At 44.9% G+C, this 26,460-nt stretch overlaps 1 protein-coding gene across 2 annotated transcripts in view; it reads left to right on the top strand.

The window, feature by feature from the left end:
• NADK2 (NAD kinase 2, mitochondrial) overlaps positions 1-26,460 on the top strand; it is a 1,023,510-nt gene that overhangs the window by 317,135 nt on the left and 679,915 nt on the right. For both annotated transcript variants that reach the window (XM_078674950.1, XM_078674951.1), the window contains exons 4-5: positions 7,465-7,546; positions 7,840-7,923. In XM_078674950.1, the coding sequence (XP_078531076.1) occupies positions 7,465-7,546; positions 7,840-7,923 (166 nt within the window). The remainder of the gene's footprint in view (positions 1-7,464; positions 7,547-7,839; positions 7,924-26,460) is intronic.

Below are 26,460 nucleotides of genomic sequence, written 5' to 3'. Positions count from 1 at the left end.
ATTTGATACCGTTCACCACCCTACCCTTCTCAACACCCTCAAAGATCGATTCGGTTTGAAGGCACGGTACTCAAATGGTTCTCCTCATTCCTCCAAAACAGATCCCAATAAATCAAACTTAGCCATTTCCTCTCCAAACCTCAACCTGTTTCACTTGGAGTACCTCAAGGTTCCATCCTCTCCCCTACCCTATTCAATCTGTTCATGGAACCACTCACCCTCATCCTCAAACACGCTAATATCAGTTACCATCTCTATGCTGATGACATGCAACTATACTACAAAATCAAATCTCACAAAGACATCCTTCACCTAAATGACACTGACTAAAATTCAAACCTGGTTCCATCTGAACCATCTCAAATTAAACCCCCTGAAATCATTATATTCTCCCCCAAAAACAATCCTCTTCCCATCCAACTCTGGGTAAAGGACATCAATGCACTAAACTGCACTCTCTCCACCTCTAATACTGTTAAGTCCCTTGGCATCAGTATTGACCAAAATCTGAATCTCATCCCCCACATCAAAAATGCCTCCAAAAGCGCTCTTCTAACCCTTCTCCACCTCAAAAAACTCAAACCTTTCATTCCAGCAGAAGATTTCAAACTTGTCCAGTCACTGGTCCTCTCCAGGATCAACTATGGCAACGCCACTTTGGCTGGCACTCCTAAAATCCATCTTGCCCCAATTAAATCTGTCCTCCACCTTGCAGCTAGACTCTTCTCCGACTGCAGAAAATTTGATCACATCTCCCCCATCCTCAAAAATCTCAAGTGGCTTCCAATAGAAGGAAGATCCACATACAAAATTGCCTGCATCACTCACAAAGCTCTTCACCAAAACTCCCCTGCCTACCTTGCAATTAAACTTCAGAAAGCAGGTTGTTCCAGATCCCTGAGAAGCACTAACTCACTTATCCTGGTCCCACCCAGACTTAAACATCAGAAGACCCAATCCTGTGCGTTCTCTGGTAACGCTCCCACAATCTGGAACTCCATCCCAAAGGATATCCGATGCAACCCTTCCTACCATCTCTTCAAAAAAGAACTTAAAATACTGCTTCTCAACAAATACTGGGGTATCTAATGTCACGGACACTTTACATGCCCAATATATCGTATTACTTGTAGTATGACACCATCCCTGATAACTCCTCTCTCTCATACTATGCTCTCCCCTCCCTCCTCCGCTATACCCTTGCCCTCTCTATCTCTCCCTCGCTTCACTTCCATCTCTCTCCTCCCCTCTTTATTTGTGTACTTTTCAATGTATATGTCCATACTCCTCTGACGCACTTGACTTGTTTGATCTCACTGTTCAATGTTTGTTTTTACCTTCCTTGTAAAGCGCTCTGATACTCTCGGGTCCAGCAGCGCTATATAAAACCTTTGAAATAAATAAATAAGTCTGCAATGTTATCTTGGCAGTTAGGCGTCCCTCCACCAAGAGGGTGTACACCTGCCATTGGAGCAAGTTCGTGGCATGGCATACAGATAAACATGTTGATGCTCTATCTGCACCCATTTCTTAGGTTCTTCTAGTCCTTCTTACCTTAGCCCATCAGGGCTCTGCTTTGGTCGCATTTAAAGGTTTTCTTTCTGCCATTTCGGCATTTCTGCAGTTGCCAGTTTGCTCAGCTATACCTTTTCAAATCTACTATTGTACATAAGTTCATGAAAGGTTTATAGCATATGTTCCACCAACACCTTTCCTTATGCCACAGTGGGACCTCAGCCTAGTTCTCACATTTCTAATGTGTGCCACCTTTGAGTCACTACACAACTGTCCACTCAGGCTTCTCAAAATCAAATTTTCCTTTCTAGTGGTGAGAACATCTGCCCGGAGGCTCAGTGAGTTATAGGCACAGTTTGTACATCCTCCATATCTAAACATCTACCCAGACAAGCTGGTCCTATGGGCTCGAGCAGCCTCTTAACCGAAGGTGGTAACTCCATTTAACTTGGGCCAATCCAACACCCTGCCTGCTTTTTACACTTTGCCTCACCCCTCTTAAGAAGTGGAGGGACTCCATTGACTGGACCAAAAAAGAGCATTATCGCTCTGCCTACTGCGTTAGGTCTCGGAGTGCCTGTCCTGGATATCTGACAGGCAGCAACGTGGGCTTCCTTGCACATGTTTACGAAACACTACTGCCTGGTCAGTCCAATCCGGTGTGACAGTAACTTTGCCCGTTCGGTCCCACAGAACTTCATAGTCTGATCCGTATTGCAGCCTCTCTTCTGGGAGGTATTGCCTGGGTTTCTTTTCTAAGGTAAGGAATCTGCGGCTAGAAGTCTCCATCAGATGAAAAAGTTACTTACTTTTGGTAATGACTAATCTGGTAGAGAATCTATCTAACAACAGATTCCTTACTAACCCACCCATCCTCCCTGATCTGAAAATGGATTTTAGAGCAAGTGGTTGTTCCATTTTTAAGGGCCCTAGCTTAGGGCATCAGTGGTCATCTTTCCTCGTGGCTCTGCGTTTCTGGTGTGGAAAGTCACAATAAGAAACTCACATCAGCTGGTTGGGGTGGCTCCTATCTAGGCACCACACATGTCACTTCTGGTGCAGACGACACCGTGTGGACCTGAATAGCGCCATCTGCCGGTGCGCTGGGGTACTGCTGAGCAAATATTTCTGGATCTAGTCTGACGCCTACGGAATATTCTAAGGTAAGGAATCTGCAGTTAGATAGTCTCTACCAGATAAGGAGTTACCGAAGGTAAGTAGCATGTTATTTATGTGCAAGTCGATGGCCAGTTCTTTTCCATGGTTGCCTAGATGACCTTTGATGATCTTTTCCGATCTACCTAAAATGCTATGCTCCTCATAATCTCCTTAAATGCTTCTATGTACGCCATTGGCTGCCACGTTTTTACTTTAATTCAGTTTGAAAGGTTCTCTGATATTAGCAGTTATTTCCTTTCAGGACAGTTTATCAGCGATGGTGTCCATTTAATGGTGGCCTACCCTCCCTCTCATTGATCACCTTGTGCATTAAAAATTGCAATTCTCTAAGGATGACAGTGATGGTGCTGTTTGCATTAGACCTGCAGTAAATGTTCTCAAGAAAATGTGATGTTCCACCAATGCATACCTGGAAAAACAAGAATTTAACACACTTTGGAATATATAGCGATCCCCTAAAAGAACACCGCAAAAGATGTGTTATACAAGATCCATCCCATGGTACACCCGTTGAGTACAGGGCAACTGTGAAAGCTTACTGCCTGTGCTCTCCATATTAGATCATTATTTTGTATTGCTGTCAAGCCATTTCTTTCCTAAATTCAGAGACCAAGGTTCAGGAAGGTGACCTCCCTGGTTGAGATTCAGTTTTGCCATGCTCAGTTTCCAGTCAGTATGAGTGTACTATAGTTAGACTAAGCGGATACTCTGCCCATATGGTCGTCCCCCAACTTTCTTCCAAGTCTCCTGGGTTTCATCATTGCCATTTCATCCCCCTCACACAGTTCTCCTGGATCTCCTTTCCTATTGAATGTTATTTTAATAGAATTTATAGAGCGCATGGCTGCCCCCAAGAATGGGGCTTCTCCGCTCTTCCCACAGCAGAAGAGTCCTCATGCACCATAGAGAGGCAAGAGGGGGGGCACAGCATGTGTGCAAGACTGCACCGAGTTAGAAATGTGAAACAATTGTAAATGGCCGGCTCTATCTACCCTTCGTCTTTTGAAGTTGGTCTGTTATTATTCGCATTTCCCTCCTCCTGGCTAGCTTATCGTGTGAAATACCACGCAAGTTCTAGACTTCACTGTTTCGAAAACAAATGATTTCTGGCTCACATGAGATGATCCTTAAGTTATGAAAACCTATTTTTTACAAGTTTGCCAGTAGGACGGCAACCTTTGCTCATTCATAGTCAGCCTATCTGTGAATCCTCATGATGTCGATGAGGATTGATTCATCATTCTTCAAAGTGGAGCAGTATTGACCAGCTTCAGTCTCCACTGATCTCTCCCTTCCATTTCTTTTTTTCACATTCTTCAGATGTTTATTTTCCTTACTGAAGGGGTTTTCCAGTAAAGCACATCTGTCCTATAGCTTTTGTCATTCTTAAATGCAGTCTTTGCTACTCCCTTTGCATTATCCATCTTACCAACCAGGTTTACAATTCTTTCTTCATTCGTAATAACACTGTCACAAGTTTCTTGAATCTCTTTGAATACAAGCTTAAAGCTTCTTGCCATTCTCAAAGGATTTTGCTTTGTTGGGTTTGTGCTGAGCCAATGCATCTAAGTAGGGTATTTTTTTGGGATGGGCTCCTGCTTCTCCCCTGTAACCACCTTATCTGTGTATTTAATATGCAGCAGCAGTCCATCTGTCATGTTCATACGGTCGGTATCCGCATCTCCAACAAACTAGATTTAATACATTTTTCTTACTAGTTTTCCATCTTCATTGATAGTGAGCTTGACTGGGGCACCCTTCTTGTGATTAAACAGTGTATATTTATATTTTAGTATTCCTCTAGGAACCGGCTGGACTAAGCACTTCTTTCTCTAGCTATATAGAGCAGACCCTCACCACTTCAAAGTTTCGCTTTTTCAAAGGTTTTGCAGCTTATTTTCATGTAAATTGGGTCAATGCACTAATTTTGTGATACCATACATAGTTTTAGGTCATGGCGTGTTGCTATATGTTCTTAGAAAAGCTTGGCCTCTGCTGTAAATGCATACCTCTGAATTGGTTTGAGGGATGAATTGTTATCATTGAACTACCACCAGCCCTGAAGTATTCATCAGTTCATATCAGTGCAGCTGGATTTACACTAGTAGTCCCACAGCAGGACTACTAATGTAAATGTTCTGGCCCTTGACTTTCACCGAGTGATTGTTCACTCACTGTCATTACAGTTTCTTTTATTTAGTTGTAGAAGTTTTCGATTTATTTCAAGATATTTATAGTTATACTGAGCTCATTTCTTGAGTACAGTTTTCGTCCACTATCAATCAGCATTTGTAAAATGCATCACTCTCAACCCTAAGGGTATCGGGGTCTGAGGCTGCCGTGTCTCCACAGAAAAGTAGATCTTGAATCTCTTCCTGAAGTTCGTCAGGGATGTTGCTTTTCAGAGGTGTAGGGGCAAGTCGTTCCAGGTCTTGTGAGAATGTAGGAGAAGGAGCGGCCCGCTACGGATGTGGGGGTGTGGGTGAGGGGGAGTGAATATGCATGCAGGTGTCTGGTGGGTTGATGGAAGTTCAGTCAATGGTTGATGTAGGATAGTACTTGATTATGGAGAGCTTTGTAGGCGTGCATGAGAGTCTTGAACTGGCATCTCTTCCGAATGGTGAGCCATTGGAGGTTTCTGAGGGGGCTGGGTGATGTGTGAAAGTTTGGGAAGGTCCTCGATGAGTCGAGCTGCAGCATTCTGTTTGGTCTGGCGTCTTCTGAGCTGAGGCACTGGGTGGGCATGCTGGTGTATAGAGCATTGCCATAGTCTAGGCCGCTGGTGACGAGGACCTGAGTGACCGTTGTTCTGGTGTTGATTGGGATCCATCTGAAGATTTTTCTGTGAAGCATGTGAAGTGTGCGGCAGCAGGAGGAGGTCACTGCATTGACTTGGTCAATTGGCTATTGAGGATGATACGTAGGTTGTGCACTTGGTCTGTTGGTGTTGAAGTTGGTCTGAGTTTAACTGGCCACCAGCTGTGGTCCCTGGCGTAAGTATTGTTCTCGAAGATCAGTACTTCTGTTGTGTTGGAGTTGGGTCTGAGGCAGTTGTTTCTCATCCGGTTGGCTACATTGGTGATAGCTTTGGAGAAGTTGGTTTTGGTGTTGTTGAGGTAATCGGTGAACAAGAGGATAAGTTGAATGCCTTCTGCGTAGGAGATTATGTGGAGGTCGTGGGATCTGATGACGTCTGCAAGGGGGGGGGGGGCATTTCGGTGTTGAACGCGGTTGGGCTGAGGGATGATCCTTGGGTATGGTGCATATGTTGTCCTTTGGTGCAGAGAGGCAACCGAATGCTCTGTGTTCATCCTGTAAGGAAGGAGCCGATCCACTTGAGGGTGTCTTGCAATAAGTATGTACTGACTTGTTAAGTTTATATATACATTGTCATGTTAGGATGTATTTACCTGAATAGTGCTCTATACATAATGTTGATGTATTTACCTCTGACCAGTTTAAATGATACCCATGTTCAGCGGTTTACTAAGTTGAAAAAATTAATAATAAATATAGATCTCTCTCTATATATATATATATATATATATATATATATATATATCTATATATATATATCTATATATATCTATATATATATATCTATCTATATCTATATATATATATCTATCTATATATATATATATATATATATATAGATAGATATATATATATATAGATATATAGAGATATATATATATATATAGAGATATATATATATATATAGAGATATATATATATATATAGAGAGATATATATAGATATAGATATAGATATAGATATAGATATAGATATATATAGATTTTTTTTTTTTCAACTTAGTAAACTATATCTATATATATATATCCAAGCTTCAAGTACCCAACGTACAAGGAGTACTCGAGCCGCAACATGCTCCTAAAGAGCCTTTATGGTATACAGTCCACCAGTACAACAATAACTTTAAGCAGTTCAATGTGCCATGGATGCCTGACGCGTTTCAAAGTGTCCCCACTTCTCTTCAGAGGCTTCGGCAATTGACGCCGCATAGGACACCGCCCTCATCCTTTAAATGTTCCAATGCATGCCCTGAATGGGACGCTCTGCTGCGACTATCAGAGCATTACGGGCCTTTTAGTGTCCTTTATCTCTCAATTGACGCGATATTGCTGCTGTAACATTGAAAGCCCCCAGATGGGCCTCGTGTGCCGGTGGGCATGCTAAATCTGTTGCTGCCCCACAAAATCTGCATCCTGGGGTGGTGCTCCTTCGTAGTAAGGTGTGCCGCGTATTTATTCAAGCTCCAAGTACCCAACGTACATGAAGCACTCATGGGTTTTATTGCTCGTTGTGACTGGATTTCCGTTTGGAGATATATATATATATTTATATATCTCTCTGTTGTAACTGGTGTTCAGTTGTTATCAGCTCTGTTCCAGCACTGTACACAGTACCACCCTGTCATTTAGGAACTTAAGGTTTGCTCAAACTTGTGCTGTCGCCCTCAATCAGTGTGTATGCAGTGCAGTCCAGAGTGTGTGCCATTGAAAGGGCAGAGCTGCAAATGCAAAACATGGACAATCACCATGTGTCTGTATAAATAATCAGGCAAACGTTTGCCCTCTACTTGTAAATGGTTGAGCTTTAAGGTATTAGCCTTAAAGTCGAAAGATTTATCTGTGATTTTATGAAATGGTCTTCATTTTATTTCGCAGTGAATTCTAAGTGAGTATTTCTTTGCTTAATTTAAGAGATAAACATAGTATTGATATAAATATGTCCGTTTTATTTCAGGTGACGGTACCATGCTACTTGCTGCCAGCAAGGTGTTGGACAGACTTAAACCAGTTATTGGTGTAAACACTGACCCAGAAAGGTAGAAAATTAAACCTGTATTCAGGGGATGGAAAGTAAAACAATGATTTATTGTTAATGGTTTTATTTATATTTACAGTGGCTTGATCATGAATACATGTTTGATTAAATCATTTTCTGCAGTGTAAATGAATAGCTTTTGTGTATTAGGAAGTCCATCTTTTTGTCTAAAATGTGTCAGACAACGTGATTCTTCTATAATCCTGACTTAAGAGGACTCATTAAAGTAAACTGGTCCTGAAAATAAACACATGCACCAATTTCTTTTTTTCTGTATTACTTTTCTGAAAAAAGGTCTGAAGGCCATCTCTGTCTTCCTGTGAGATACACATACTCATTTCCAGAAGCACTGCAGAAACTTTACCGTGGTGAGTTCAGGTAAGCTACTGTTAGTAAACATTTTTGCCTAACAATCAATTCAAGACCAAAAGTTAACACTGGTAGTGCTATTGAGATGAAAATATCATTAGTTTGTTGACTCTGAGAGAGTGTTGAGAATGTTGTTAGTGCTGCTGAATATTCTTAGAAACTAATAAGTGTTCAGAGTGTAAATATCTGCAGTAATTACACCAAATGATCGAGCCCAACAAATGTATAGGTGGTTTGAGCGGAAAGAGTGGTGCTGTCCTCCAGAGATCATGTTGCCAAAAATACCAAAGGTTCTGGAGAGGCACACATGAAAATAGCCTATTTCTGATACTGACATTTCAGAAATTATAGGTATTCAATTTCACATACCCTATCATTTGTCTATAATTGTTTAAATCTATTGTGGCCCGAAACCTTAACGCTGGGCAGCAGAACTAGACCTGATTTAAATGCTCATACAGTTCTGCTGTTGCTCAGGGTGCACAAACCTTACGGGTTCAGAAAACAAATTGCATATTCCAAACTTAAAGGCTCATGTTGTGGACAGCAGTAGTGATTTCACAAACTATTTACCAATATAAATAATCAAATGCTGCTACCGGCGTGCTGATATAATAGCAAGCCATTGCTGGAACCAAGGAAACAACATCCACAGCGAATCACAGCATGAATCATCACTCGCTTTTCTGGTTTAAAAGAATTTTTGAATGTCATTTTGTTATTAAAAATCAGCTTCTAGGTTTATGACATTTCATACATTTTGCTACCAAGGTCCTGATTGAAATTTGTGAGAATTCCTGGTTGGAATTCCACTCTGCCTAATGATCAGTGGCTAGGACGCCAGACCAAATTTTACTAGTTGGCTTGCTTTGGGAAAGTTTTTTTTTTCTTTTCAAAAACCTTTATTAGTAGGTGTACATATTAACACAGCTCTGTGCCTACAACCAATTCCTGTCCGGCAGCGCCGCAATAGTTCCCACAAGCATGAAACAAATTATACGCATTTCTTATGCATTGTAACACAGCAAGTCACCTACTACCACTTTGGGCCGGCCGCGTTTTAATGATCTACATGGCAATTATTTGTATTGGGTGGCAGGACACATCAACAATTAAAGTCGGCAAAGGCGGCGGAAAGTCACAAATTTGGGGCACTCTATTCCGGCTCATTGTTCAATAATGCACCCTATACCAGCGGCACAACATGGCATGCACTACCTCAACTTGACCTGGCGTCAAGTAAGGAACGTAACAGAGCATATTTGGGACTCTCAGCTCCACTGACAGTTGCACAGTTTCGGAGATCAATATCATGCAATCAGGGTCACCAGTATCATATACCTGTGGACGTTAACAGATAATAGGTATACACAGTAATTGACATATAGGCTTGCTAAGGATCCTTTTCCTGGGTCCTCGACAGTAAGTAGGATGCTAGTGGCGACCATATGTCTCTGGGCCTTGATGTGACGGGCAATAGCTCAGCATAAAGGGCAGATTGTTCTCAACAGTATATCATATCATTAAGCCAATCTTTAAATTTGGGCGCCCTCCCCCTGCTCCATCTGCAGGCCACCCGTCTCTTAGCCATTAATAGTGCAAGGGCTGTGTATCGGCGGTATGCCAATGGGACATGTTTGACATAGCTCAACAAAGCAAGCAGTGGTGTGGCGTCTGTGTGCATTGGTCATTTGGCCCAGTGCTTTGAAGACATGTCCCCAATATTCGTGTATTGCCGGGCAGTTCCAGGATAGGTGTAAAAAATCAGCTTGTGGCGCTTGACACCTATCGCACCTATCTGTTTCTCGGAGGTGGTGTCTGTGCATACTAACCGGAGTGTGATCTAGTCTGTGGAGAAATTTGTAGTGTATAATCCGTAGCCTGCTGCTGGCCGATATACGCTCAGTTTGCGAGCAGCAGTATTCCGTTCTTCCGTTATATCCACTCCTAACTCTTCTCCCCATTTAGAGCGACACGGTGTAGACTCAGCAGTGTGCTGAGTGTGTATGGTGCGATAAATCAGGGATACAAGTCGTCTTGGCGAAGGCTGTTGCAAGAGGGTCTGTAGCGGTGCAAGCAGTGGAGGTTCATCCGGAAAAGCCGCATTTAAGGATCTAACTCCTTGTTTGAGACGGATGTTTAAGGCGGCGTCTAGAGGAGTGCATTGTGTTCCCTGAAACATACTATCGGAAGTACGAAACTTCCCTTTCTCATATAAGTCCCCCCAGGTTTTGATGGATGTACGGTCCTGTAATCTGTGAAAAAGTGTTTCCTGCAAAAGAGGCATGTCTGGATGATACACCAGTGGAAGCAGCGGCGAAAAAGGTATGGGTCTCAAATGATGTGCAATACGCTGCCATGCAGAAATCGTGGCATTGACAGTGGTCTGCGTGCGCTCTAGGGTATTCCAAGTCCTATATAAGGCGCCCTCTATCGGTATGGGATGTACAAGCCAATGTTCAGCTGCCAGTTACGGCATATATTTAGGCTGCCGAATCCCAAAAAATAAATAGTGTGCCTGAGCGCTGATGTAATAGAGTTCAAAGTCTGGTATGCCAAAGCCACCTTCCGCATATGGTCTTGTTAAAACAGCCCATTTAAGTCTGGCCTGTTTGCCTCCCCATACTAATCGAATCAGCTCAGATCTGAGGGACTTAAAAAAATGCCGTCCCGGAAAAAAGGGAATATTCAAAAACAAATAGAGCAGCTGAGGTAAGATCACCATCTGTAAATGTAAATGTATTGCGACTTATATAGCGCACGTATCACCCGAAGGCATCAAGGAGCTTGCCTTGGGAACCCGTCCTGGCTTTTTCCTGTGAGATAACCCCTACTGGGTATCCCCAGGGTGAAAGCCAAGCATCCCACAGCGGGTGGGCTGCCGTAGTGGAGATTAAGCAACTATTGCCCAGAGCTGCAGCGTGGGACCCCATGATTAGAATAGGCACCGAGGCGAGAATTATCGAGTCCGTGGACATTTTGGGCTCAGGACCCTGCCGCGTCGGGAATTGAACCCTGGTCCCGGGCCAGACCTCTGCATCATGGTCTGCCGCTCTAATCAGTGAGCCACACTCCTCCACATCTTGATCAGTGATGCCCTACCTGCCATAGAGAGCGGGAGTTTAATCCAGCGGTTCACCTTTTCAGTTATCCGGGTGAGTGCCACCCCATAGTTGAGCCTCATAAGTTCTTCCTTATCCCTGGTGATGCCGATCCCTACGTATCGTAGCTCATCCTCACACCATTCTAAAGGGTAGTCCAAAGGAAAGTGCACAACTGCGTCAGTCAAGGGGAAGAGACAAGATTTCCCCCAGTTTATCTGGACACCTGATAGGCGACCAAAGACAATGAATTCTCGTAGAAGTGTATTCAGGTTATTTTGCGGATCTCGCACATAAAAGGTGATGACATCAGCATACATAGAGATCAGGATTTGTCTCATGTTGCATTGTAGGGCCATGGCATTGTGGTGCTGTCGCAACCGTGCCGCCAGGGGTTCCGTGGCCAGGGCAAATAGTGGGGATAAAGGGCACCCCTGTCGTGTACCCCTAGTAATCGAAAACCTCGGGGACAATTGTCCGTTGATAAGCACTTTGGCTCCTGGTTGATAATACAGAAGGCGGATCCAAGACAAAAAAAGCGGTGGGAACCCCATTCGACGCGTTATCGCAAATATATAATTCTCCAGTATTGGGGTGTCTTTCATAGATTCACATGCCTGAATCATTCCCCGTCGTCGGAGTGGGAGTCCCACGGTATATAAAAAAGCAATAAAATGCCTGTAATAACCAAAAAACCCTGGTAATAACCAACCAGGAAGTAAAGTAGCCCTAAGCTACAGGAGTAAAAACTCCCACACTCATGACTATCCTAGTCATTTTGTATAGACCAAACTGCAGCCAATCAGGCGACAGCACCCACCAGAATGTTCTCCCCAGAGGCTCAGGCTCTCAGATTTTCTACCGCACGTCGTGTGAAGGGAGTCTCCCTGAGCTCTGCTCAGTTTCTTCTTACTTTGGTTGGTTTTTACCTTCTAAAGATGTTTACTTCAAAATCCCTTTTTAGGGCTTGTGAATCCTGTGGAAAGCTGAGGCTGTTGAAGGAGGATCCTCACAAGGAATGTATATATTGTCTGTATCCAGATCATGAGGCAAAGGAGTGTAAAATCTGCAGGACTTTTCCTCAGAAAACCCTCAGGGACAGAGAGGGTCGTCTTCTCCTATGGCTCCAGAGGATTAAGGACAAAGATAACCCCGTTTCTGAGGTAGGGAGCATTGCCTCGGGGTCTTCTATATCCTCTAGGAAGAGGAAAGCAGAGGTTGGATTAGCTTCTCCTGGGGCGAAGGTGTTAAGAAAGGCCCAACCCTCTCAGGATTCTGGCGTGCCTTCTACTTCAAAAAAGGCTTCACCACCTATCAAATCTGACCCTAATACGCCCTCAAAGAAAGCTGGAAAATCTTCCAAGACAGCTTCTCAAAAGATTTTGCCTCAGACTGCTCCTTTGACCACTTCAGCGTCAAATACAGCTTCACCGTCGCCATCTCTGCATGTGGCCACTGTTTCAACATCTACGGTGACTTTCTCCTCACCAAAACCAGCTATGGTGATGTCTACAGCCTCTTCACCGTCGACGCTGGTTCATGTCCAAGTTCAACCTATCTCGTCGTTGAAGATAGTGCCATCTACCGTCGACGTTCCTCCGTCGACGAGAGTTTTGAAGGTACCGTCGACGGGTACTCCATTGTCGACTCGAACGTCGTCGAACACCTTGCCATCGACGAAGATATCCCTATCGTCGACGACATCCCCGTCGACGAAGCTACCGCCGAACACCTCGTCGACGAAGTTACAGTCGACGACATCCTCGTCGACGAAGAAGATGCTTCCGTCGACGACGCCATTTTCGACGAAGAAGACACCCCCGTCGACAAAGTCATCGTCGACGACAATGTTACCGTCGACGGACATACCGTCGACGAAGATTCTCGATTTTCAACCTGATGCAGGTTTGACATCGTCGACTGTGGCATCGTCGACGCCCCCACTGTCATCCTGTACGGAGTTGCAAGTATGGTCATCCAAGACAGCCGCAATACCTCTGCCTTCTACGTCTACCACAGCTTCACTCTTGGAAAAGCGTGGTTCATTTTTGACAAGGCTGTCTCCATTGAAATTACCAAAAAAATTACTGGATTCTGAGGAAGAGGAATCCTATGACGATGACACTTTCCTTGCAGCCAGAAGCCCATCTGAGCTGCTTATAAAACTTCAGGATGAAGAACAAGATGAGGAAGAACAATTCCTTGAACCTTCTGGTCGGGCTCCTGTGTCTACTCCTGCTACACAAATGCCGCTGGACCTATTGCATAATCTGCAATATATGCTAAGCGATTATAATCATCGTTTTCCACCTTCAGAATCAGGTGATTCTCACTTCTCTACGCCGGTGCCAAGAGCATCTACGGCTACACTAAGGCCTCCAAGACCAGTTTCTCCGCTGCCGACTATGGAGAAGCAGCCTACCATATCTTCTTCGCCAGGGCCATCTCATCAGGTGTAGGATGATAATTCTTCGGAAGAAGAATGAGAAGAGGGCGAAGTAGACGACAAATCAGTATCGTCGGAGTGGGATGAATATCAGGCACAAACTCCTTCTCCAGCTGCCCAGCCTATGGCGGATTCTCCACCGGTGGACATTGCAACCTTCACCAAATCATGGGCAGGGCAACAAAGAGGTTCCTCATCACAATGGAAGCTAAGCAAGATGAGTGTTTTTTGTATGATTTTAAAGACTTACCACAAAGGCAAAGTTGGTCCATTCCTATAATTGATTTTATCTGGAAGGAAGGCCTAAAAGTAATGTCGACACCAAATTCTCTACCTGCAGTTCTACCTCGGGTGGATAAAAAGTATAGGGTGCCTAATAAGTCACCGGCATGCCTTATCGGCCAGGCAAAGGCGGATTCTGTGGTTGCCCATGCGGCTCAGAGGAGAGCCAAAAATCCGTCTACACAAATCACTACTCCCCTGGATAAAGAGGGAAGGCACCTCGACGCAATAGGAAAGAAGGTCTCAACTATTGCGGCAACTACTGTTCGTGTCGCGAACTCCCTTGGAAGGTATGACAGACAGATGTGGTCTGACATATCTCCGTATATTGAAAAGCTCTCCGAGCCGGATAGATCTGAAGCCAAGAAGATTTTGCAAGAGGGAGAATGTGTTTCATCAGAAATTATTAATGCTGCAGTGGACGTATCTGCCACAGGTTTCAGACAGCTAGCGGGTGCAGCTGTTCTGAGAAGACAGGGATGGTTAAAATCTACATCCTTTCGTCTGGAAGTCCAGTCTAAGATCATGGACATGGCTTACGATGGAGAGTTCCTTTTTGGACAACATGTGGATGAGGCTTTACAAGCCATAAAGAAGGATACTGAGACTGCCCGATCCCTGGGATCTCTACAGTTTCGTAAATCTTACTTTCGTGGTGCAAGAGGAAGAGGTAATTTCTCTAACAGAGAAGGTTATTTACAGCAGCGTTCCTTCAACAATTCACAGGGTAACCAAAGATACCAACCATACCGGCAACAATAGTATGGTCAAAGGAGAAACAACTACTCTGTCAAGAGGGAAACCCTCTTATCGAGGAAGAGACAACAACAAGAGCAAGTGAGACAAACATCCTGCCACCACTTTTACCCAACCTGAAGCAAATTAGAGGAAGAATATCCCTACATTACTCAAACTGGTCAAAGATTACCACGGACAGATGGGTTCTAGATGTGGTATCCAGGGGTCACATTCTGGAATTCGTGAAAACCCCTCCAAATTCTCCCCCAAAAGGACCACCACCAGCTCATCTCAAGGAGCTGTTTTCCCAAATACATTCTATGATTCGGAAAGGAGCAATCGAGAGGGTACCTCAAAATCAAAGAGGGAAAGGTTTTTATTCGAGGTTCTTCCTAATCCGCAAGAAGTTCCTCAAGATTGTCAAGAAGTTATCGCTAACGCTAGAGCGCCGTCAACGATAAAGACCTACAAGCTCAAGTGGAAGCGTTTTTGTGTCTGGTGTCAAGCTGCTGATCTGCATCCCATTCATGCTAGACCAGAACAAATTTTGCCTTTCTTTCTGCATTTAGCTAGATCGGGTTTGGCACACTCTACCTTAAAGGTATTCCTGGCAGCCATTTCCAGATTCCGTCAGGACGGAACAAACTCTCTGTTTTCGTCAAGAATAATCCAGCAATTCTTTAAAGGGCTATTCCGTATGTTCCCTCCAATTCGTCGACCACCTCCATCTTGGCATTTGAACGTGGTTCTAGCTCAACTCATGCGTCACCCCTTCGAGCCCATTCATAAGATTGATCTCAAGTTTCTTACTTGGAAGGTCTCTTTGCTATTGGCGTTAACATCAGCTAGAAGGGTCAGTGACATTCAGGCATTCACTACTAAACCGCCTTTCTTACAATTTACCTCCGATTCTGTGGTGCTATGTACCAATCCCAGGTACATGCCCAAAGTTCCATCGGATTTTCACCTGAATGAGCCAGTGATCCTCAAAACATTTTTTCCAGATCCACAATCACCGGCTGAAAGGGCCTTACACTCTTTAGACATCAGGAGATGTCTCAGGTTCTATCTTCAAAGAACAGCAGCTGTTCGCAAGACAGATCAATTGTTTGTGGCATATGGAAGACTGCGCCAAGGCTGCGCGGTTTCCAAACAGACTATAGCCAGATGGGCCTCGTCAGCAATTGGTCTATGTCATCAACAGGCGGGAAGACCTTTACAGTCTTTACCAAGAGCGCATTCTACAAGGGCGGTGTCCTCTTCCACCGCTCTCTTCGCTGGTGTGCCCCTGCTACACATCTGCAGAGCTGCAACGTGGTCAAGCAGGCACACTTTTACAAGACATTACTGCCTGGATTCAGCAAGTGATGCAGATGCTTCAGTGGGAAGAGCAGTTCTACGCAATCTTTTCCAATAAGGTGAGCCTCTGTTCTCCCTCCTCCTCTATGCTCTTGTTTAGACGCTTCTAACATGTTATTGTTTATTACCTTGCATGCATATCTGCTGTATACTGTAAGCGTCTTACGAGCATAATGTTTTTTCTTGTACTGCTATCTACTCTGATTCAGGCATGTGAATCTATGAAAGACACCCCAATACTGGAGAAGAACAATAGTTACTTACCTGTAATCTGTGGTTCTCCAGTATTGGTGTCTTTCATAGATTCACATGCACCCGCCCACCTCCCCTCAGAGGCTCCCTCAGGCAATTATGTTGGTTTCACTCCTGTGCGAGAATCTGAGAGCCTGAGCCTCTGGGGAGAACATTCTGGTGGGTGCTGTCGCCTGATTGGCTGCAGTTTGGTCTATACAAAATGACTAGGATAGTCATGAGTGTGGGAGTTTTTACTCCTGTAGCTTAGGGCTACTTTACTTCCTGGTTGGTTATTACCAGGGTTTTTTGGTTATTACAGGCATTCTATTGCTTTTTAGGGCTCTCACTGCGACGCAATCGCGAAAGCGATTGTCGCAGTGGAATCCTATTGTAATCATTCTTGCTTTCAAGTACTTAACGAGGTTTGGGACAACAGACTGGCACGCGCACGCACGCAGCCTGCCGCATCGGATCAGGTCGCGCGCTCCGATTCCGGCAGGCTCTTCAGTCACCATGGATCACGCACGTACACAGAGACACACACGAGTGCACACATACACACACACCACACCACACCTCCCCAGCCCCCCCACCCCGCCGGCACCCCCGCCACACGAGCGCACACACACAGACAATCCCCCGCCCACACACACACGCCCACCCCATCTTGCTGCATTTCACACCACACCCTACTGCAGTTCCACCCACAGCTGCGCCGTCTTACCGGTAGACAACGTGTATTTTCACCGGCATGGCTACAGGACAGTATCACCGACATGAGATCGTACGGACAAAGCTGTACTTCCAGCACCAACGATACAATTGGTTACGTTAACAACTTCGCGCCTGCTCCGTCCAGAAATGTGCAAAAAAAACAGTCATGCCTGTCCGCCCATACAAGTGCAGACAAATCCATTTACAATAAGCGTAGGGGTAGGAAGGGATACCCTACCCCTCAGCTTGTGTATCTGCACGGTGCTCGCGCTTCCAATTTCCAACTAGTGTGTAAATAAACTTTATTTTGTTTTATCAGCACAGCTTCATTGACAGGCACCGTGTTTCATGTTTCATTTTATTTATTACTTCTGAGGAGGTAGCTTGTGTGCTTTTAGAATGGTCACGCCCGCTTTCATGTTTCACCATGGGAGAGACCACGCCGAGACTCGAACTCAGTTCGAAAGTTAGCAGCTCAAGATGTTACTCCACACTCCCTGCCGAGACAATTGGCATTTTTAAATAGAGGTTTTTAATGTCAATGAGCGTTTCCCTGGCTCAGAACCTTTAACTTTAACAGACACTCTCCGTTACTCTCTTGGGCTCACCTGGTCTGCCGCTGGCTCCCTCTCTTCGGGCTGCGGCTGCCTCCTCCTCCCCCCTGCTTATTTAACATTGCAGCCAATTTCAAATAGAAGATTTTGAACTCAGTCCTTTCATTCTAAGTCACGAAAATCCAGTAATTTACAGTTAGGGGTGTGTAGAATGTCGCGCAGTGCGTGAGTACTGTATTACTGACTGATGTGGATTCGAACTTGCCGTCTTTGTCTTCTGACTATTTCTTTCACATTATGCGGGTGCAACGTGTGCAAACCTTTAGGTTTAATTTTACATGTTATGATTTATTAAGTCCAGGGATAAAATTATTTTTTTTAAATTCAGAGTTTCTCATTTTCAAACCGGCCCCCAGTGGATCTGGCATTTAGAAAACTAATTGTTGTAATGCAACATATATTTCCAAATAAGTGGCGTGGAAGGCGACTTGACTCCTCATCATGAACGGTCTAAAATCTAGTCTGTTAACCGCCAATGTGCGTCAGAACTGAGACTGTGCAAAGCAAGCTTACTTAGCCTTGTTTTATTAGGTCTGCTTCGGTGGGGGGGATAGCGCACTGGGGTCACACTGGCAAAGAGAACCTTGAAGAGAACCGCAATATGCTTTTTTCCGCCGTGGGCTCGGTCTCTCATCTCCCTGACCCTCCTTTCATCCTATGCTCTGTCCCCTCATACTCTTCCTCTGTCCGTGGCGGGCTCGATCTCTCCTCTCCCTGTTTCCTCCCTTCATCACATACTCTATCTTCTCTCACAAACAATGCTTATATGCCAATTGCAAATAAAAAAAATAATTATGCAAAGCATTGTCATTTACAATACCAGTAACTCAAACTTTAATGCTGCGAGACCTATTGCATTGTAAATGCTTGTTTATATACCGTGGGACTCCCACTCCGACGACGGGGAATGATTCAGGCATGTGAATCTATGAAAGACACCAATACTGGAGAACCACAGATTACAGGTAAGTAACTATTGTTCTTCTATTCGATAGAATCGAAGGCCTTAGTGGCGTCAAGGAATATCGCTGCCAAAGGTAATTCGGGAGCAATATTATTCATTAATGTGAAGAGTCCTCAAATTATGGGAGGTGGCTCTGCCAGGGACAAACCCAGATTAGTCCGGGAGGATCAAGTGTTCTAACAGAAGGCTCAGACGATTAGCAATGAGCTTCGCTAAAATCTTTGCGTCGCAGTTAATCGAGGAGAGCGGTCGGTATGATCCGCATAGGTGGGCCGGCTTGTCCGGTTTCAATAAGGATATAATGAGGGCTTCTCTCATAGACTGGGTAGGAGAACCGACCTCCACGGACTCTTCATAGACTTCGCGAAGGATTGGGGCCATTAGATCTATATAAGTTTTATAAAATTCCACAGGAATGCCATCCATTCCCGTGGCCTTCCCTGATTGTAGGCCCATTATGGCCTCTCGAATTTCATCCAATTCAAACGGTGCACATAGGAATTCACGATGCACATCGCTTAGCCAGCCAATGGCCATATCCCCCAAATAAGTGTCGAAATCTAACTCTTGGGCACCCGAGGTGGTTAAAGTCCTCAAGTATACTGGCTGGATCACATGTAGTTGGAGTAGCGTGGTTGTCGGATGGTGTCCGCCAAGGTTTTGCCAGGGCGTTCCCCCTTCCCATAGCGGCGGGCCTGCCAATGTTTACCCTTAAAGTGCGTTTCTCTCTGCGCTTCTTCTGTGTATTCTGTAAGCTTGGTCCTGAATTTCTCCTATGTGTTCGGATCTGGTGTATGTGTCAGTGTCTCTTCCAGTGCCTTCAGTTCGCGCTCTAGTTTATAAAGCATATTGGTGATGTCCCTGAGTACGCCCGACCCCTTGGAGATGCCGAAACCTCTCAGTGTAACCTTAAATGCTTCCCAAATGGTCTTGACGCTCTGCACCGACCCTTTGTTGCGTGCAAAGAAATCTTGTATCTCCTCGCGCAGTTCTTCTTGGAAGACTGTGTCTAGCAGCATGCGTGAGTTAAGCCGCCAAGCGCTACGCGGTGGGCTGAAGTCTGCCGAAGAGAGTGCAAGTCTGACAGGTGTATGATCAGAGTACGTCCGAGCTAAATGCTGCACCATACAGATTGCACGGCCAAGCCCCCGGGACACAAACCAATAATCTAGTCGTGCCCAGGTAGCTGCATATGCTGTAAAATGCGTTCCCTCTCGTGTCAAGGGATGTATATGTCTCCATGCATCTAGCAATTGATTATCTGCAATGATATTTTTGAGTAAATTGCTTGCTTTAGTGTGATGGTGCGGGGACGGATGTGATCTGTCCAGGGCCGGAGCTTAAGTAACATTAAAGTCTCCACCCCAGATAATGTGATTTGACCCAATGTCTCTCACTGCTTCCCATAAGGTGAAGAAGAAGTCTGGGGCGTCTATATTGGGGCCATAACAACACACCAATGTAACTGATTCTAGACCTAGGTGTCCCCAGGCCATGCAGTATCTTCCCTGTTCATCATTGGACGACCCAACCAAATGAAAGGGCTCTTGTTTCTTGATCAATATGGCTGTACCCCTAGCATAGCTGGAATAGGAGGAGAAAACACTGTGCATGGCCCATCTAGATCCAAATGTATTAGCCTTTTGAGGTGAAAAATGAGTTTCCTGCAGCATAGCAATATGCGTGTTATTTCTATCTAGGTATGCCAGTACCTGTCGCTTCTTCCCCCTGACGTTCCACGTGATAATATTCAGTTGCGTCCCCCTGTCTTTAGCCATGTAGGTGCCATACAAAAAAAACAAATCGTGTTGTGCAGTGCCATATCTTCACAGAACATTCGTAATACAATATCAGTTGCAGTATAGTCAGTGCCCCACTAACTCTCAACGGCAATGAACATCCTTTAATCACAAGGCTGTCTGCCTATTGTAGTCAACTCATCTCACACGTTCGTCCCCCCAACCCCTCCCCCCTCCCACTGAAGCAACCCCAACATGCCAGTATCAGACACCCACCCCACCCACCCTGAACTGTCACTCAACCATGGACAAATTATAGCCCCGTCCAAAAGTGCGTGGCAATACGGCCTAGGGTAATTCCCTCAGGGGGCCATATCTAGGTGGCCACACAACAACCCTTCGTCCTCAGAACAGTCGCAGCCAAGGCTGCAGTTCCTTCCAGCATAAGGGGGCCCAGCGAAACAATCGTGGAGCACCCCGGGGCATATCGATCATGATTGCATACACTTTATTGACATTGCCCCCCCCAGCATTTGTGATACTACTCCCGAGTGCAATAGTCTGTTTCGAAATCTACAACAGTCAGAGGTATGTTCACTGGTCTCCACCATCCGCTCCCGCCAACGGAGATAGTCGAGCCTCTTCATCGCCAGGCCTGTTGGAGTGTTTAAGATGCTTAAGGAAGTCGTCCACTTGTTGCGGTTTAGTGAAGAATTTTTGCCGTCCCTGATGCGTAACTCTCAAGCGCGCCGGGTAGAGGAGGGCATAATCAATTTGTAATTTGTGCAGTTTCGCCTTGACATCAAGAAACTTCCGTCGCTCCTCCTGGACCATAGGCGTGAAATCAGGGTATATAATAAAGGAGTTACCATCATATGATAGCGATTGCTTGCTACGTGCAGTTCTCAGAGCTACAGCCCAGTCCCTGTAGTTTAGAAGTCTAGCAATGATGGGTCTTGGAGTGTCTCCTGGCTTGGGCCTAGGGCCCAGGGATCGGTGCGCCTGTTCGACAATAAATTGGTGAGAAAAGGCTTCCGGTCCAATCGCCGCTAGCAACAATTTTTCAACATAGTCCTCCATTCTGCCGGTGTTGGTTGTCTCTGGAATGCCTAAAATGCGAATATTGTTGCGCCTACTTCTCGCTTCTAAATCCTCATTCTTGGCTGCGATAATTTGCAACAGGTTATCCATTCTGGAGAGCTGCAAGGTGTGTCTGGCTGTCGTCCGAGTCCGATATACGCCGTTCTGCTTCTGTAATCCGTTCCTCATGTACATCCATTTTGTGGACCATGGCGTCCATTCGCGATGAAATCCTGTCCACTATGTCGGCTAACGTGGCAAATCCCTGGCGAACCTCTCGAAGAATGTCCTGCATCTCTGTGGATGGCTCAGTTGTTGCACCAGATGATCCAGCGCTGCCCGCCTGGTCTTGTGGGTACTGCCCAGTGCGGGTATTTCTCTTAGCAGTTTCAAAAGAGAATTTCGGTTGTCTAGCATCTGTCTTGCCCATGTTAGTTGCGGACCGATCAGTGCAGTCGCACCCTGAGTTGTTAGGTGGACACGGTGGTCCTAGTATCGAGCTCCGATATGAGAAGGACAATAGTGCCTCCGACAATGGTGGTGGACGATATATTGAGAGCTAACCTGTAGTGCGCTCCACGGTTAACAAGACCACCGGGTGCAACCTCTCCGCGCGGCTATCAATAATCCACCACAGGGTCGCGCACGGTAATCGCAATTCACAATACACCTCCTTAAAATGTGAGCTTCTCGTAGGCCCCAGATGTGATGCTGGTGCACTCGGGTCTAGGCTATGGCAGACAGCAGTGGTCCCATTTAGTGACGCACTCCACAACCCAAGCCTGTATTAGTGCCTGCAGTAGGGAAATGCCTTGCGTGTTATGTAGATAGGCGGTCGAGCAGTCAACACTGAGGCAGTCCTGCAAGTTTCTCTCCTGATGTAGGCCACTCTGTGCAATGGTGTCTGTGGTCCCCAGCTGCCTGCCGGCTGGTACAGGTTAAATATTCCGCCAGGCGCCTCTCATAGCACTGTGGAGCGCCACGGTCAGCCGAAGGAGGCGGGGGGGGGAGAGGGGGGAAGAGGGGGGGGGAATCACGCAAGAGCCTGGAGTCTCCCAAAGTTATGCGCACTCCAACCAGGCCCAGAATACACGTGGAACAGGCGAGCCCCCCCTGCTTACCGCCAACCCGGTTGTCCGCTACAATCATCTTCCTCCCTAACACAGGGGGAGGGGGGGCACAGATGTCGTCTCGGCCGCCGCGGTGCACACTCAGATTCTCCCCGGAAGCAATACCCCAGCAAAGAGGGCTGTTGAGGCTGCCATCTTCCTTGTGGAGGGCGTAAACGCCTTTGCAGACGGGGGTTTTCCAGCTTTATTATAGCAGAAGACAATTGTAGAAGAGATCCAAAGTGCAATAATGCTCCTTGAAAGGGCCTGACCTTTCCATGGAGACGCAAAAGACACAAAGAACTGGCCCAATTTCCTGAAAGTCTATGTTCTATGGATGTAGAACTTGATGCATCGTTTTACATCCAAAGAATGCAACGCTCCATCGGCAAGGTTGAAGGATTTCCAAAGTACGTTGTGAGCACGACCGGCTCATTTAAGTGAAAAGATGTTGGAAACTTTGGTATAAAGTGAGAGTGTGTTCTCAAAATTACCTTGTCTTGTTTGAATTGTAGAAAAGGTTCAGCCACAGCCGAAGTGAGGGCTAGTAAGAGCAGTTTTCTACGAAACCTATTTTAAGTCAGCTTTGTGGACCGGCTCAAAGGGCGATTTCATCAATTGAAATAGGACCGTGTTTAATTCCCATGCAACTGCCGGACGTTTTAATGGTGGAAAAACTCTTGAAAGACCCTTCATAAACTCTTTAATAATTTGTGTTGACCACAGTGAGAGTTCCCCCTGGTTTTCTGCGAAACCTGGAAATTGCAGCTAGGTGTACCTTGACTGATCAATGGGCCAATTTTGACTTTGCTAAATGAAGTAGGAAAGGCAATACTTGCTCCGGGGTCGAGAGTAAAGGTAGTATGTCCTTTTCCACGCACCAGTAGCAAAATCTTTTCCATTTCGCAGCATATGCCTTATTAGTGGAAGAGGCTCTGGCCCGCTGAAGGATGGACTTGCAATCTGAAGCGATGTTTAGATTCGTAAATTCATAGTTGTGAGGTTCCAAGCTGATAAACTCTGATTTTATATGACGATGAACAATTTGGCAGATGTCCATGGACAGCAGGTTTGGCCATGGTTGAAAGAGAATGTGCAGAGAGATGGAGCGCAGAAGCAGCTCTGGAAACCAAAAATGCCTCGACCATGCCTGAGCGATGAGTAAGAAATGACATGGTTCCTTCTTCATTTTGCTTAGCATCCTTGGGATGAAGGAAAATGACGGGAAAGCGTATGCGAATATTCCTCTCCACTGCATCTGCAGAGCGTTTCCCCAAGAGTTGGCCTAACAAAACCTGCTGGCAAACGTTTGGCATTTCTTGTTGGTCGCGTCGCGTAGAGATCCAGATTTGGAGTGCCCCATAGTTTGGAAACTCGCCATAGCTGCTTCCAATCTAACTCCCATTTGTGACATTGGGAATTGGTTCTGCTTAAAGAATCCGCCCACTCGTTGTCCATGCCTGGGACATGCTCTATCTGCAACGTTATCTTGTGCTGAATTAGTCCCCTTGTTTGGCTAGATATCACATAGTTGTGGTGTTGTCTGTTCTCATCAGAACAGAGGAGCCCTGGATTCTCAGAAAGAACACCTGCAGACCTAGACAAACAGCCCTCCCTATGAATGCGCATGTTTTCCAGCTGTCTCCCTTCTTCCCCCTGCATTTCTTTTTGCTCACTGTCACCCGTGTGTGTCACCTTGCCATCCTCCATATCGCACTTACTCTTTTGTCCTTTCCCTGTTGTTTTCTCGCATGCGTGCTTCTCCCCCCTCCGCTCCACGTTTCTATTCCCCACTTCGCCCGCGATGTTGCTTCCGTCCCTCCTACCCCCCAGTGTTGCCCCAGCCACGCCCTTGGTGTTGCTCACCTCTACCAGCATTTAAAAAAAATTGGGGTTGCTAGTAAATACTGAATCAGTATTTGGAAGGAGCATGTAAACAGTGTAATTTCCAAATACTTGTTCCTTTAGCTATGTATTCATTTTTTTCGATGGAAATCCGGTCGTAGAGTATTTGCCATCAAGTCAAAGGAGGTGGTAACCATTCAAAAATTGGAAAGTGGTCCCCAGGGGACACCTTCCATTGTGAATGTGGACAAAACATTTGAGGAGAAGGCAGTGATCCATGGGACCACTGCTTGCTCCTAAAAAAAATTGTTCTACATTTTATTTTTTAAGCGCATGGGGCGGAGGTGGATGGGGAGATTGCTTTATTTAAAAGCAATCACAAACATTCGGGGCTGCTGACTCCCACCAAGGCACCATGCATGTGACTCGAGCCATTTTTAGTGGACCACCAATTTGTGACCTAACTCATGCATATTAATCAGGTAGGTCAAATTGCAACCTCTTAAGATTTGGTATTTGCACACCGACCTCTACCAAATGCATTGTTATTCTACGAGCGTTTGGTAGATGATGTGTGCAATTGCAAATTGCGAATAGTTATTGTTTGTAATTTACGATTTCCTATTTGGAATATTAGTACAGGAGGGACCATTTGTCTAATCAAGAGAACTCTTTTATGTTTGTTGAATTTCAGATAGTCTCCAAATGTATGCATCATCTTGAATTATAAGCTCATGTTTGACCAGTACTGCTGAATTAGTTTTAGTACTTACCGAAATAAGAGATAGTGATTTACTATTCGCAATTTATGATTACATATTTGGAATATTAATACATGAGGCGCCATGTCTAATTGAAAGAGGTCTTTTATGTTTGCGTTTCGAATTGTCTCCAAATTTATGCATCAATTTGAATTATATGCCTGTGTTTATGGAGTATCCTTTGTATGTATCCAGGTTACTTTATAGAGGGTTATTCATTTTATTTTGAACTTATTTTCAGATTCCAGAATTTCTTTTTAAATTTATCAGCATGTCTTCTCTTTAATGCAACATTGATGTTTTATATGCTCTTTTGATCACTTCGCCTGGTTTATCTCTTTTTAAAATCTGTTTAATAAAATGTTTGAGATTTACGCCCCTTGTTCTTCTGAATAATTTCTTGTAATTTGAAGTAACTTGCCGTTCTCCAATAGTAACTCTTTTATATATTCACATGCTTGAATAATTCCCTGTCGTTAGGCTGGGAATCCCTGGTACATTAAAACAGCAGTATACAGTGTAAAATATACAGTATACATTAAACAGTGTAAAATGGCCGTAGGCCAGAAACATTGTTTATTTAGTAGCATGTCCACCTCATTAGAAAGAATCCAAACTTCAGCCAATGAGGCGGAAGCTTAAGCTCTCCTTCTCCCACTAGAGGCCACAATTGCTTATATTTCGAATACACGTTATGTGTAAGAGTCCCCTGAAAGAACTCTGCTCTAAACTTTTGGTGAACCTTAAATTTGTTACTGTCTTGATCTGCCCTGGATTTTAACCTGCCATATTTTCAGCATTGAATTACTGTGAATTGTTTTAAGGGGAAATTGTATAAAACTCTGAGCCAGAGTGACCTACTTCCTAGACCGAGACTCGAAATCTATTTTCAAGGCTTGGACATCGCATGGTCTTAAAAAGATTTACCTTGATGACCCTCATTTTAAGTGTATTTATTGCATTCATCCAAATCATAAGACATCCTAATGTGACATTTGTAGAGGTTTTTCAACTAAGACTCTTAAGGGCCGAGAAAGGAGGTTGGCATCATATCTCTCGGTTACAGTGAATTTTCATCCTTCTAAAGGAGATAGCCCCTCTTCAGAAGAATCTGTGAAGTGTTCCTCCAAGCACTTCCACAAAGGCAGCGCAAATGAGACTTATTTAGTTTTGTGAATTGGACTGGTTTGGAACAGAGCTTGCAGCCACCCCTTTTGCCACTGAACAAGGAAAAAATGCATCTAAGGAGCATACAGAGGATCATCCCCCGAAGAAGAAGCAAAATCTTAAAAATGTTAAAGCTCATCTTCCATCTTCGTCTATGAGATAGTTGACAAAGAGACCTTCAGCGTCGACGGCGATAACTCTGATCCCATCAACGATGGAACCAGCAAAGCTGCTGTCGACGACATCGGTTCTGTTGACATCGGTTCTGTTGACAACCATACCATCAACAATGACACCATCAAAGAATACAATTTTGAGATCTCTACTTTAACCTTTGAAGGTATCAACATTGTCACCAGCTCAGATTTTACAATCTGATCAGGAAGGGAAGGG

Source organism: Lissotriton helveticus, chromosome 2_1 (genome assembly GCF_964261635.1).
Source record: "Lissotriton helveticus chromosome 2_1, aLisHel1.1, whole genome shotgun sequence".
In the NCBI taxonomy this organism is placed as follows: Eukaryota; Metazoa; Chordata; class Amphibia; order Caudata; family Salamandridae; genus Lissotriton; species Lissotriton helveticus.
This window is presented reverse-complemented; position numbering and strand designations above follow the sequence as displayed.